At 43.3% G+C, this 15,511-nt stretch overlaps 1 protein-coding gene across 2 annotated transcripts in view; it reads right to left on the bottom strand.

Moving 5' to 3' along the window:
* Positions 1 to 3,042: 3,042 nt before the first annotated feature.
* Positions 3,043 to 15,511, bottom strand: part of QTRT2 (queuine tRNA-ribosyltransferase accessory subunit 2) — a 184,742-nt gene continuing 172,273 nt past the window's right edge. The window contains exon 9 of one of the 2 annotated variants that reach the window (XM_069202683.1): positions 3,043 to 6,587. In XM_069202683.1, coding sequence (XP_069058784.1) covers positions 6,356 to 6,587 — 232 coding nt within the window. In that variant the 3' untranslated portion in view covers positions 3,043 to 6,355. The remainder of the gene's footprint in view (positions 6,588 to 15,511) is intronic. The other variant, XM_069202684.1, reaches the window with a different exon arrangement.

The following is a 15,511-nucleotide window of genomic DNA, read 5'->3' as shown; positions in this document are numbered from 1 at the left end:
CACCACCAAAAAGCGCACACCTCTACAGCATCCACATGGCAGTCAGTAAGAGGGGTGGTGAAAGATACATCAAGTCAACCACCACTACATGATGCACACCTCAACAGCATCATGATGGCAGTCATTGAGTGTGGTGGTGAGAGATACATCATGCCATCCACCACTACAGAGTGCACACCTCTACAGCATACAGATGGCAGTCATTGAGTGTGGTGGTGAGAGATACATCATGCCATCCACCACCACAAAGCCCACACCTCTACAGCATCCACATGGCAGTCAGTAAGTGGGGTGGTGAAAGATACATCATATCATCCAACACTACATGATGCACACCTCAACAGCATCCAGATGGCAGTCATTGAGTGTTGTGCTGAGAGATACATCATGCCATCCACCACTACACGGTGCACACCTCTACAGCATCCACATAGCAGTGAGTAAGTGGAGTGGTGAAAGATACATCATGCCACCCACCACCACAGAGCGCACACCTCTACAGCATCCACACGGCAGTCATTATGCGGGATGGTGAAAGATACATTATGTCAGGCAAAGTGCCGAATCTAATTTACATCCCAATGTGTGATGCTGTGGGCTCTGTAGAACTTCGTAAGCAAGAAACAAAAAAAAATTGCCCTCAAGCCATTGTAATAACCGCTCCGCAATTTCCCCTCAATTATAAGGTCAGTTTCTGTCTCTCAAGATATTGCTCTAAAACGCAAATAAAATGATGTGCAAGAAATGAGAGATACCTGCAATGGGCAAAGCTCAACAGTTAATGCAACCGGTGAGAGTCAGTTTGACATTATACCTAATAAAGTGCACTGCATGACACCCCTAATTACTGAGAGCATCAGAAGCACAGCATCTAATCAAGATGCGTTAGTTGAGCCGGCAGAGAACTAATGGCATTACAAATTGACCAGACTTCCAGCGTCTCCCCAAAAGTTTTGTTTTTATTTCTTGAGAAAGCATGTTCCAGAGTTTAGGCACTAGGTAGTAGAATGACTTTCCTTACAGCCCAAATGTATTAATTTGTGGCACTTCATAAGAGATGATGATATGGAAATCCTTGTCGATTTTACTGCATCCTGGAAAAAACAGAGGACCTTGAGATGTCCAGGAACGGTGGACAATGCATGGTAAGTCAGTGAAGGTTTAGAAGACCTCCCCAGACATGCTGTCTGGCAGGAAGGCGCAAAAGCAGACAGGACACAGCGTCCGCAACAAAATGGAGATGTGGGATTCAATAAGGAGTTACACACAAATAAAGCGAATTGCCATAATCCAGGCAAGAGGAGATACCACCTCTTTGTGGCTATAGTGGAATAAGTTTGTGACAGCGTGGATGGTGAGAAGCATTGCAAGCTGTGGCCTTTATTCGAGGAGCTAAAGTAGGATCTCTAAAACTAAATTGTGGAGTATCTTGACTTGGTCTTTCCTTTACCTAAAGACCAAAAATAAAAAAGACTTTGTGATCTTCTGATTCACCTAGAACATCTCCTTAGATTGTCAGCGCTAAAAAGGTTCTTGCCATGCAATCAGCAATGGTGGTCACACAGGTACTAAACTAGAAAGAATAAATCAATGTCACTCACCCTGTCATGCATTCCCAATTTGATCAGAGTATCACAAACACAGACCACGGGCCCTAACCAGTGAAGTTAAGTGCATTTGATCTCCATTTAAACAGCATAATGCTTGAATCCTGAGAACCGTTCAAGGGAGGGTGAGGACCCTGCAAAGCGCAAAGTAAGAAAATCTGCCGGAGAGGAAAGTGAAGGTATCCATTGGACGTCCCACCCCAACCTGCATGGTCAATGTGAACTGGCAGCACAGGATGATCAACTGTGTTGAACAAAGGACACCGATCCAATAAGAGCAGGCTTGTGATGTCACTGAAATCAGGTATTTGTCCAATGTCATACAATAAAGGCAACAACACTGACCATGACTTGGAAGAGTCTGGAAACCTGCTTGTGCAGGGTCGATAAGATTGCTGCTTCCCAAGGATAGGCCAATTACAAGTTTCAAGCGATATTACTGTTACCGTGTGGTAAATCCACCCCAGTGCAGTGCAAATACAAGATGAACCCTCTGGAAGGGGGGCTGATTATTCTGGTTGTAAACCCACACAGAATCCACATTTAATTGCGGTTTAAGACATTCATTTATTAACAGCTCTAAAGAGGTGGTAGATATATTTAGGGACCTCTGAGTAGAGTCGAGGGTGACCAAAAGGGAGTGCAGATGTTATGGGAAGAAAAGGGAAGATGTTTTTTGTCAGTATGTCCACTACCGGTCTGAAAAAAATGCAGGGAATGAGGTAAAGCCCCATGCAAATTTTTCCAGCCAAAAATTGGGTTAGTTATCCAACACTTTGCAAAAAACATGTGTGTAAAAGACTGACCAACTTGAAATCAGAGGAATTCCATGAGGTAATTCTGACCCGCCTGACTCATAATGAGCCCCAAAGTCAGTTCCGAGTTAAGAGACCTAATTCTCTATGATTTCATCTGCATCACGCAAAACAACCATGCATCTATAATTACAAGATGTTTGGGGATTCAAAATAGTTTTTAAAAAGGTCTCAAGAGGGTGTGTCAAGAGGGGGCAAGGACCAAGCCCTGGTTGTTGGAGGGGTTAAAGATATGACGTGGAGGAAGCAGCACAACCTTAACCACTAAGAGCCCTGCGAACAGTGTACACAGATCCAAACAAACAACAATACATAGCGTAGGTAGACCGCTCTCAACCCCAGGCTCAGCCCACTCCCCAAACTATTGTGTTGTAGGCCATGGACCTCAATGTAATCCAATTACTTCCAGGTTTCCAGGTCCCCATTTCACCAAAGGTCAACATCTGTATTTCCAACTTGTACCCACGGAGGCCAATTTGAATTTTGCTATGTTACGTCTGGCCGCAAGCTTTAGTTCGTCCCTCTACCACACTGTGCAGACGGTAAGGAATTATATCAAAGTGTTCTGGTTAAAAGCCGAAGAATAGTAAAGCAACAACTGGCAAAAAACACAAATACAGTCAATTTAAAATATTCTTTAATAAAAAACACACAGTCCTATGTGTCTATGTCAGAGCTGCTTTAACATGATGCTGTTTTCCTTTCGGGTTTCACAACTGTATGATTTTCTTTAGGAAAAATTAAAACACGTTTTAAAAAAAATTGCAGTAATTGAATAGCCTCTTCACAACTTATCGACAAGCACATAGAATTTAAAATTTTAAAACGTGTCTGTGATCACATAAGATATAAAAAAAAAGTGTGTTTACCAGATTTAGCACAGTATTAAACACAAGTGGTGTCATACAGTTTGACACCATGTCATGAGTAAATGAAGCAACAGTTTGCACATCGATGACAGAGATACAGCAAACGTCTTGACCTTTCTGATATATTAAAAAGATTTGGCTTGCTTGTATGCAGCCCGCCTTAAAACGTGTTTTCTGGTATTGCAGGCTATATGAATAAAAGCAACCAATAGAAGAATGCAATACCGACTGGCCGAGATGTCTTTGGGGTGTGGGTGTGTGTGTGGGGGGGTGGGGGGGGGGGGTGGGGGGGGGGGGGAGGGGGTGAATGAGTACAGACTCAGTCTGCATTTTGCAAATCGCAAGTTTCTATGGGGTCGGTGACTTTTAATGCATGCCAATGGCCATCTTCAATGTGGTTGCCTCCCTGCAAAATGCCCACGATAGAAGACTGCCTTTACAGAACATCCAAAGTACCCTAAAGATGGTCTCTGCAGAACATCCACAGTACCCTAAAGATGGTCTAGGCAGAACATCCACGGTACCCTAAAGATGGTCTCTGCAGAACATCCACGGTACCCTAAAGATGGTCTCTGCAGAACATCCACGGTACCCTAAAGATGGTCTCTGCAGAACATCCAAAGTACCCTAAAGATGGTCTCTGCAGAACATCCACAGCACCCTAAAGATGGTCTCTGCAGAACATCCACGGTACCCTAAAGATGGTCTCTGCAGAACATCCACGGTACCCTGAAGACTGTCTCTGTAGAATGACCACGCAGCTTGAAGACTGGCTCTAAAGAGCACCCATGGTAGTAGCTTGACCACTGTCTCTTCAGAATGTACAGAAGACCCACAAAGCTTCAAGACAGTCTCTACACAACACCCACGCAGCTTGACAACTGTCTTTGCGCAATGGCCATGGCAGCTTTAAAATAGTCTTTGCAGAATGTCCATGGACCCTGCAAACCGTCTCTGTAGAACGTCCATGGTAGGTCCATGGAAGACAGTCTTTGCAGAGTGTCCATGGTAGCTTAAGGACTGTTTTAGCAGAACATCCACAGCAGCTTGGAGACTGTTTCTGCAGACTGTCCGTGGTAACTTGACCACTGTACCTGAAGAAGGGCCATGGTAGTTTGAAGACCAACTTTGCAGAACGTCAATGGGACCTTGAAAACTGCCTCTGTAGGACACCCAAGGGGTACAATGACCACTGTCTCTGTAGAGCGTCCATGGTATCTTGAAGACTTTCTCTACAAAACGCCCATTGTAGGTTGAGCGTTCTCACTGCAGAATGCCCATGGTAGCATGAACACTCTTGAAGGGTGCCTTTTGGAGTGCTACATACAAGATTCTTCAATGGTGCTCTTTGGAGAAGACACAACTGCCCCTTAACTGGTGTGCACAAACCCTAGCACAAATTCAAGACCATCACCTTCTCAGGATTGAAAGAAGTTCATCGTTTGGCCTTGTTACTTGGATCGAATGTATTAGCTTACTCCCTGGTGAGTTTTACTAATGAAAACCTCGTCAAAAGAGAAAAATATCAAGGAATGAAAGACCCAAACACTGTTCAACAGTATTCGTCGATTGCCAAAGCAGTTCTGACCTACGGGCGACAGTGTTCAAGTGCAACAGGAATTAGTGGAACAGAGACTGGATTGATCATGACAGATTGGATTGAACAAGCATATGAGTTACAAAGTTCACAATCCGTAAGCACTGAATGCAAGACATGCTTGAGCACGCCATCAGTGTAATATCCTCAAACAGGATATCACAAGTTCAGTTCATGGGCTGAATTCTTAGCAGTAGCTATTATGAAACAAGTGACTTAAACAGAACATTTCCAGCTGGGAAGCAGGCTTATTTTTTAACAACTTGATCTGGATATGCTCATCAACAAAGATAACCCCTACCCGACTACATTAGTCTTAATGTACATAGAAGGCCCTGAAGGAAAAGGCCAATGTGAGTCACCTGGTGGGTTAGTGCATCCCAACCTGGAGCTACTAATGCAACTAACTTCTCCTTAATAAAAAAAGAAACCAGGAGATCTCTAAAGTGCCTGCTTCCTTATTACCTGAAGCACTACTTTGTGGTCTCTACACCCCAACGTGGTTTATGGCATATGGCCCATGCCAGATACATACTGACTATTCCATGACTAATTAATTTTGAAGAACCAGAAACTTAGCCATGGAGAATTGATGGCTATGTCCTATACTTTGATGGTATGCTTGCGATATCACCACCAAATATGTACCTCCGCATCATCTAGAAGCTTCTCATGGGATCCATACACCCAAAATTATTAAAGTATACACAAATAATGGTTGGAGTTTTAAACGATGCAAAAAGATGAAGGGCCTCGGTCTTGGAATTAAAGGGTAAAGTGGCCACTGTAACATCACATGGGAAAAATGCACTGAAAAGACCAATGACTGCTCCCCTGGACAGGACTTCACCCTCTGGTGGGAGCATGGATTACCTCTGGTATGCACACTTCCAACACAACTCTGCCCCAAAATCGATCTGCATCTAAAAAAGACCCTTTTTCATCCCACCCAGACTGATGGGAAGAGCTGCTGGCACACCAGACAGGAAGACCAAGGATGCTACTGCACCTGAATGAAGGACAGGCCATCACATATGTGAGATTTTCAGGGTTCTCCTGATTACACTTCAGACTGTAACCAAATCCTTAGACCAGTCTGAGCAAAAGGGAGAGGAGGCGGAAGAAAAATATCCCATATTTTAAAAACTAAAAATACCATTCTTACTTAAGTTCACAACGCTTCTCCATATAATGCCAACTGTCGCTTCCAAAACAAGTAAAGGTGGAGGCTGCACCAGGACTGATTGAGCCACTGAGAAGAACAACTAACTTATGGCATAACTTTAAGATATCCCTTCAGAGACTCATTCCTGCAGCTACATTCAATGCATGCTGCTTCCATAACAAAACAGCCCGGAGCTCCCAAAGACCTGAATAGCACAATTCCCCATACAAGTCATCGTTGATCTTGCTGCCTGCACCCCCATCGATTTAGCACAGTCTGAGAAAGGGCACCCTCATCTGGTGTCATTGGGCTTGTCGGAAGACTAGTTCCTTCAGCTTGTGTATCTGCCCATCCTTCAGTGCCTCACGGACAGAGCGGAAGAAGCTGAAGTAGTGATGGAAGTTGTGGATCATGAGCAAAATGCCGGCCAGCAACTCCTTGGACATTAAGAGGTGATGGATGTAGGCACGGCTGTGGTTGTGGCAACAGTAGCACGAGCATCCTGGAACCACAGGGTCAAAGTCATCCCAATACCTGTCAAGAATGTAACAAATATAACACATAATTATGAGAACGTTTCAGATATTATACAGAATTCTTCACATTACTATTATTTTATGTTTTACACTCTCTAACTTCAATCTTTGCTGCTACATAAAACAGTAAAACTAGACACTCAAAGACACAAACCGTCTTCAACTTTGATAGGTAAGAGCAAAGGGATAGAAAAGAACCTAGAGGGTAAGAGTGAAAGAGAAACACAAAGTTCTGCATGTTACAGGTACAACTATAGAAAGGCAAACTTGGCAGAGATCCCAAGGATCAAAATGTCCCGGTGTACGGCGGATCCCTCAACCAATGGACTCAGTACTTCTTCAATGCTGGGCTTGGCGCATTGAATAGAGGGGCTTTCTACAGCATCAAATGTCAGGCTCTTCCAGACGGATATGATGCTTGGAAGCCTTTTCTCTAAAATGTCACGCTTTACCTGTTGTGTGAGCATTTCCTAATATAAGTAAGAACTTTCCTTCATCGTTACTACGATTGTTTGCATATAATAATAAACATTGTTTACATTTAATAGTAGCAAGATAGGTCTCACTTTAAGACTTTCCTTTACATCTATTACTAACAATACATTTAATTTGGGATTCTAGAACAATACCCAACTTAAACAGGAAGAGGAAAACGGGTAATGATTGTTGTAAATTTCATCTAAGTCGGCCACAGAGTTCAACCAACATGACTGTAAACACGTTTGACTAGTATTACACCGAGTTTGATCTTTCAGAAATTCAAACTGGTGTTACTTAATTTAAGATGTTTCAAAACATAAATATAAACATCTGCTTTTCTTTGTCAACTAAAGACTAAACATTTAGATATTCATATAATAATTAGGATATCCAATGGAATGAAGAGGAATTTATTATAACTGTTCACCAAAGCAGGCCTCGAAAAATCATTAAAATGTTACTAGACCTGAAGGTCAAGTAACTTGAATAATTTATACGACTCAAATCTTAACAGGTTTCAAATTGTGTGATCCTAGGCAAATTTTTTATTTTACAGAGTTGGCTTTTCTTCATTCTCACTTGAGTGCACCTTACAATATGTAAGTTCAGCATTTCTGCTGTACAAGAAAAAGCTATTTTGTTTGATTAAATAAACTGTTTATTCCATGTATAATAAGAATCGAGCCCACATATAGCATACACATGATCCATATTTTGCCTCTTAGTTTACTAACGGCACTGCCATCAAGGCAGCAGAGTTTCTCAGTGTATGTGTAAACACTCTCTTTTAATAACTACATTACTAAGGTATGATGTGGTAGCGCACTGTCATTTACAGACAGTGAGTTTCCAAGAAATGTCCAAAAACAATCCCACTAACTTGCAGCTTTACTGATAAAACTATAGTGTTTTAACAACAAACGGTGAAAACTGGGTTTCATAAAACATATTTATCATTTGCCCATCACCAAGTGAAGTGTTCAGATTTGTTTTCGCCCTATTAAAATATTTTTTTCATCACAAAGAAGTTTTAAAAAAGGGCTTTCACAACTACTGAAATATATTTTTATGGGTTTACATAGTTAACTTAGTTATTTAAATGTTGTGTGTTAGGGAAAACCGGACACCATACAGCTTTTCATTTCACACTATCTGTACAGCAGGTCAAACAGTTCACCTTACTAAATCCTGGAACTCTGCAGTCAGAAGGAAATGTAATTGTAAGAAGACAAACTAACTTTTGACCTTTGTCTCTGAATACAGAGAAAATGTGACAAGGACAAGATTTAAAAGCATCTTTATTGCTCATTCACTTTATGACTGACCAAAACAACTGTTCTTTCTCAACTTGCCAGAAGGGGCGAATAGGTCTTAAAAATAGCTCAACCAGATAAAATATGACACGCCATGGTAAGTGAGCGAGTCGATTTTTTGAGCCCTGCACAGGCATCTATCTCCCTCCACAGTGCGCTTCCCAAACTCTTCCAACTGGCACCACGAAATCCTCAATTCCCCAGATGTCAATGCAAAGACAGACGGAGATTCAATCAATCAATCATGGATTTGTAAAGCGTGGCTAATCACCCATAGGGTCTCAAGGCACGGGATGTAGGCTTGCTGCTCAATCGAAGAGCCAGGTCTTGAGGTCCTTCCTGAATTGCTTCAGTGATGCAGTCTGCCTGAGCTTGAGGGGTGGGGTATTCCATGTCCGGGCTGCTAGGTAGGAGGATCTTCCTCCTGCTGTACTTTTTCAGGTCTTAGGGACGGCTGCAAGGGCGAGCTGGGAGGAACAGAGACATTGTTGGGTACGTAGAAGGTGAGGCGGTGGTTGAGGTATGCTGGTCCTATGTTGTGCAGTGCCTTGAAGGTGTGGAACAGGAGTTTGTAAGTGATGAGCTTGTTGACAGGAAGCCAGTGTAGGTCTCTGAGGTGGGAGGAGACTCAGCTGTGTCAGGGGATGTCCAGGATGAATCTGGCTGCTCCATTCTGGACTCTCTGTAGTCTTGATTGAAGTTTCTTGATGATGCCGGCATAGAATGCGTTGCCGTAGTCAAGTTTGCTGGTGATGAGTGCATGGATGCCTGTCATCCTCGTGTCGGGGGGGAATCCATTTGAAGATCTTCCGCATGAGATGTGGGGTGTGTAAGCTTGATGAAGAGACTGTTTTACTTGGTGGGTCGTCGATAGAGAGTAGCCCAGGATGATGCCCAGGTTGTGTGCATGGTCAGTAGGGGCAGAGGCGATACCCAGAGTGGTGGGACACCAGGAGTCAATCCAGGCAGAAGGCGTGGAGCCGACCACAAGGATCTCTGTCTTCTCCGAGTTGAGCTTGAGGCAGCAGGCCTCAATCCAGGCGGCGACCGCTCTCATTCCGTTATTGAAATTCCTCCTCGCTTGAGCAGAGCCTTCGGACAGGGAAAGGATCAATTGGGTGTCGTTGGCCTAGGAGACCATGTTTAGCTCATGTTGTTTGGTGATCTTAGCGAGCGGGCCATGTAGAAGTTGAAAAGCATCAGGCTGATTGAGGATCCTTGGGGCACTCCCCAGCAAGATTCTTTAGGTTCTGCCATTAACGGTGGTAGTCTGACCTCTGTGTTGTTTTGGCGAGGAAGGACCTGATCCAGTTCAGGGCTTTGTCTCAGATGCCGGCGTCATGCAGTCTGTCACAGAGGGTGGAGTGGGAGACAGTGTCAAATGCAGCAGAGAGGTCAAGGAGGATGAGTGCAGCAGTGCCTCCACGGCCCAGGATGATGCATATGTCGTTGGTGGCTGCTAAAAGTGCAGTTTTGGTGCTGTGGTTTCTTTTGAATCCGGGCTATGATGGGTCTAAGATGCGGTGTGCCTAGAGGAAGTCGGAGAATTGCTAGTTGACGGCTTTCTCCGTTACATTGGCTGGGAAAGGGAGCAGAGAGATAGGGCTATAGTTCTTCAGCACCCTAGGGTCAGTAGTGGGTTTCTTGAGTAGCTGGCTTATTTCGGTATGTTTCCAGTCTGAGGGTAATGTGGCGGTCTCGAAGGATAGGTTGATGGTTAGGCAGAGCTCCGGTGCTATGGTGGCATTGGCCAGGTTGAACATGTAATGAGGACATGGATCCGAGGGTGCTCCTGAGTGGATGGAGTTCATCACTCTTTGGGTGTCCTCTATGGTGATGGGGGACCAGGAGTCAGTAACTGGTGTGGAGCTAGGTCAGTGGCAGTGAGCGGTGCTGGCAGGCTTTGGTTCCTGAAGCCTTCATAGATGTCCTGGATCTTATGGTGAAAGAATGTGCCAAGGTCGTTACAGAGGTCTTGGGGGGCAGCGATGGATGAGGTGTCTGCCCCATGGTTCGTGACCTCTTATGACGATGGCAAAGAGCTCTTTGCTGTTTTGAGTGCTGGTGTTGACGCGTGCTTGAAAGGCAGCTTTTTTGGTGGCTCTGAAGTTCTGGTGTTGTGTGGTGACTGCATTTTTGTAGGCTGTGCGATCTGTGGTAGATTTGCTGATCCTCCATTTACGTTCCAATCATCTGCAGGCACTCTTGGATTCCTGTAGGTCTGGCGTAAACCACTTGGGTGTTTTTTACTTCAACCTAGTGAAGAGTAGACATGGGGCTAAATGGAAAAGGAAAGAAGAAATGTACAGGTTTAACAGTAAGTGAGAACAATGAACAGAAGCCTAAGAAGGGACGCTAGAAACCTTCCTATTGTTTAAATGTTTTAAAATGAAAGAAAGCTCATATTGTAGGTCTTATTTGATCTGCAACACTCCCACTGAAGTTGGCAAAAGCTTGATAGAGTAAAAGATGTGGAGCCCCAGAAAAGCTAGCATCATGTGGGAACATTATTCACACCTTTTTCCAACAAAAGTTCAAATACGTTTGAAACTGGCTTGTGAGAGAAAAACAAGCATCACCAAGGTCTACAGGCCAGAATCTATTATACATGAAACCGGTTTTTATGTTGAGCCTGAAGGTGACGTTGCATGTGAGCATCAATGCTGGTGGTGGTTGCAAAGGTGGTTGTAGAACATACAGATTAAAACAAATCAGTTGTAAATGGAGTACATTCCTAGGGTGACTGCACAATGATTTCACAGTGAAGTGGAGGTGGTAAGAAGCTGCTCTAATGAGAGTTGCTGGCAGGGGCTCTATCATACTCACTGGTCACTTTGAACAGGTAGCAGTGGACTCTGTAGTATGATATGAGCTTTTAGAAATGACAGCAGAGTTCCAGTGTTCTAGGGGAGAGGTGTACACGAGCAACAGATTCATACCACCTTTTGAGGACATACATATGCCATACATTTACATAAATCGATCTGCAGAAATCCTGTAAATAAGGCATGAACCAGGCCCTCCTGCACCTACACTACACCGCGTCTGCAGATATTTCCTAGAGCTCTGTTCTTAGCTGCAGAACATATTACTTGGGGCACTGTGCAGAAATGCACTGCTCTGCTGCATCATTGAATTAATCTGTTTGTGAGTGGAACCTACAAGCTGAGAATGATGGTGCTGAGACCATATCACATCTGTTGCTTGACATGAAGTAGAGCACCTTGTGTCTTGATGAGCTAATCAATGACTACCAACTCTTCGGGGCTTAGCCCTCAGACTTTTCACAGAGGATTTGAATGTGCACCAATACATGAATGTGTGTGCAAGATGAGGCCGTCACGAGGTGCTGTATATGGTTTTCCTTTCTTCTCCTCCCTCTCGAGGAATCAGAGGGTTCAGATTCACAAACCCTAATTACAAAAGCCAGAAATATACTTTTGTAGGTATCCTCCTGAATTTAAAGGAAATTTCCACTACACAGAATCCCAGGACTATGCCTGAAAATCGCCAGTGGTAGTACAGTTCCTGAAGCACTCTAACCATCGACTAGTGGGAAGTATACATTATTAAATAATTGGGAAATGTGCAATTAACTGTTTTCTGCACAGGGAATAGAAGCTCATCCTTAGAAGAACTTTCTCTCTTGCATGTGCATTAAATATGGAGGCAGTCACTTCTATTTCACTACCTAGAAAGTCACTTAACCCAGCTATTAACACTTTGCAAGGAACAGGCCCTGCCTTCTGAATCAGGAGTGCACCACTGTTACTTTTGGAAGGAGCCCAATAAACACAATACTGGGATTCCACTGCAAAGCCACAGCAGTAATACCAGAGTTATCCTCCAGAATCTTAGACAGAATTAAGACTAAGGAAAAGCAGGACCAAATCATATGCAACAAGCCTGCTCCCTTTGACCGAAATCTGGGGCTGGTAGGATCAGTTTGAGGGTTAAACTTAGCCAGCACCAGGGAGCAAGATAAATGAGAGTTTAAAAACAACAATATTGTATCAACAATTAGCAACGATTGATAGAAACTCCTCCTGGTTCATTCCGTCACCAGCCATCTTCAACTTGAGCTCCTTGGGTCTCTTTTCACCAATAACAGTATCAAAATTCATCAATATGTCATTGAGAAACAACTAATTTGAATTCCACTCCAGATACCCCAACGCCTCAAACACTGCTTACACTCCCTCCCCCTCTCCCCCAAGACATGGAGGTCCAAGTGGAGATCTACCTAAAGCTTTATCACACCAAGACAGAATTCATGTTATTTGCCTAGAACAAGCAACAACCATCCCAAACATAGCTCACTGATGTTTAACATTGACTGCTTCAGGCACCAACTTTCACCCAAAGCCAGTGCTTTGAACGTCAAGGACACATTTCCAAAGACGGCCTGGTCCCAGCTTTTTCTACTAAAGAAAGTAAAACTGCTCATCCTGGAAAGCAACTTCAGACTTCCTGTTAAACCTCTTGCACATGTGACTTTGGATGGCGGCAACACCTTGCTTCATGGCCTCTCAGACTTCATACTGGCCCCACTTAAAGGCGTCGCGTCTCACACAGGACCTAAAGAAATATAATCACATCACCCCCATGCTGATGGATCTCCTCTGGCTCACCTTGCTGGTCAGCACTATCTTGAAAACCAGCAGCATCATTTACAGCGCCATCATGACCGGAACTCAACATCATCTGACCGACAACCTCACAGCCTCCGATGGCTCTTACCACATCAACAGCCAGGACATCATCAGACTGGAGGCAAATAGGTGTAAAAAAGAAAAAACAATACAACAGGTGTTCTCCATATAGTCACCCATGATCTGGAACAATATCCCTGTATTTGTTTGCACCACCTCAATCTTGCATCAATGTAGGACAGTGGTTCCCAACTTTTTGGCTTCTGTGGACCCCCACTTTATTATTACTGGAACCCAGGGGACCCCCATTGAATCATTATTGGAATCCAGGGACCCCCACTGAGTCAATACTGGAATCCGGGGACGCCGGCCTAAACATTGTTTATGATTTGAAACACAAAACAAAACGCAAAAAAATACAGAAACAAGCATTCATCAAATGCATACACAAATGATAACACATTTGCAAATAAATATACATAAAAAATGAAAATATATATTTTTAATAGGAAGGGTGGAGCTTTTCTAAATTCAATTGAAGCCACACATCATCCATACTGTATTCTGTTTTATGCACCTGCACTGCTCCCACGAATCAATCTGAGGATACTAATTTAATTTTAAGCCTCCAGTTTCAAATGCCTTGACATGTACAGCACATTTAAAGATTTTCAACTGTACATTTAGCCACTTTATTTATGTACACTTTAATACTCTGTTAATATTATATCATTTTCTAAGCAGTCACGGACCCAGTTAGGAGGCCTAGTGGACCTAGTGGACCTCCAGTGGTCCCCATGCCACAGATTGGGAACCACTGATTTAGGAAATAATTCAAGATGCACCTCTCACAATGCATTAACATTACACTTCTGTCCCCTGTTTCATTATTTGTTGGCTATATCTTTGCGTCTGACCATGTGCAGTCCTCCGTTGTCTTTTGGCGTGGTTCGTGTTACACAAAAAACCTTACAATGATCAGAGATTTTCTAGTCTATCAAATGCGGTCCATGCATTCACAGTCTAAGTTTGCAGCCTATTTAGTTTTCAGATTTATAGGACTCTACTGAATATGTGTTTGACAAAGCTTATACATACTTTAATGTGGTGAGGGCCCCTTAAACAACCTCCCTCCCCAAAGTCAAGAAGAACTGCTACAGGAAATCAGTGGGAAGTTGCCAATATGTCTTCATTTTTGCAGACAATGCAAGTTTTGGAGAAAAGAGAAGAATGGTTGCCCTATAATATGTTACAAACTGTTACAAGAACACAAAGCAGATTCCTAAAAAAAAATCCACTATTGTCCTAAGCCTGTCGTCTACACAATTACAGACAACGCCCAGCCAGAGACTACACTACTGCAGACATACCATAAATAAATATGGATAAGGGACTGAAAAACTTTGCATGTCTCATTGAACAGCTGCAAGGAACACCCTCCAGGGGAAGCATAAAGGATATTAGGGAGGAAAGGAGAAGCTTTCAACCTCATCTTAGAGCATTCAGGCTGATCCAAAGGGTCAAACGACTAATTTGCAGGCTTAAGTTACTCGTAGTGCAAAACAGCAGTGTTACTTACTGATAATGACAGTTCTGCATCATAGGAATTTTCAGTAAAATCATTAACAAAATATTTCCACACATTTCTTACAAAACTATAGTGCATGCATTGTTTTGGAGGTAAAAGCGGTAATTATCCAAAAGCACATCTCTGTAGCCTAAACAGGCCATATTTTTATGTTGAGTGTAGACAGCATGCATGCGCTGTCTGCAAGACCGGGTGGAATGAGTAAAGGACTTTGCTCCCACCTGCCACTTACCATGGGCTAAAGGTAGTGTTTCTCTCATTCTGTTGCCTCCTAACTGGTTTGGCAGCCAATACGTCATTTCCTGTTGTTGGCTCAGGAGCACCAGCCAAATACAGTTTAATTATGCCAGGTTTCTTTTTCTGTTGTTTGGATGAACTATTTTCTTTTGTTTCCCCTACCTCTCGTGTTTGTCAATAAGCACTCGTGTTCACACATGCGGTTCGTTTTCCGCATTTGCCTTCACTTGGTCCTTACTTTGCTTTTGGCTCCACAGGGAAATCTAGCCAGGACCAGTGGCACTGCACCTTCTGCTGTCGACTCTACAGGGACATCTAGCCACAGCCGGTGATACTGCACCTCATTGCTGTTGACTCTACAGGACATCTAGCTATGACCAGTGGTACTGCACCTTCTGCTACTGACTCTACAGGGACATCTAGTAATGAACTGTGGCACTGCATCCTTGTGACGCTGACGCCACAGTTAAATAATATTTAAAAGGACTGCAAATGTGTAATACACTATGCCCTCAAGAGGCTGATTATAAGGTTACACTGCAATGTTCTTTGTCATTCTTTTTTTGTGTGATTATACCCTCTATGGGCTGACTATATGGTTACAAGACAATGTTACTTTCAAATGCTATTTTTACTGTGTTGCTCTGTAGGG

The sequence above is a fragment of the Pleurodeles waltl genome, chromosome 8 (genome assembly GCF_031143425.1).
Source record: "Pleurodeles waltl isolate 20211129_DDA chromosome 8, aPleWal1.hap1.20221129, whole genome shotgun sequence".
Taxonomy (NCBI): Eukaryota; Metazoa; Chordata; class Amphibia; order Caudata; family Salamandridae; genus Pleurodeles; species Pleurodeles waltl.
Note: the sequence above shows the minus strand (reverse complement) of the source record. Positions and strands in the feature narration are given on the sequence as shown.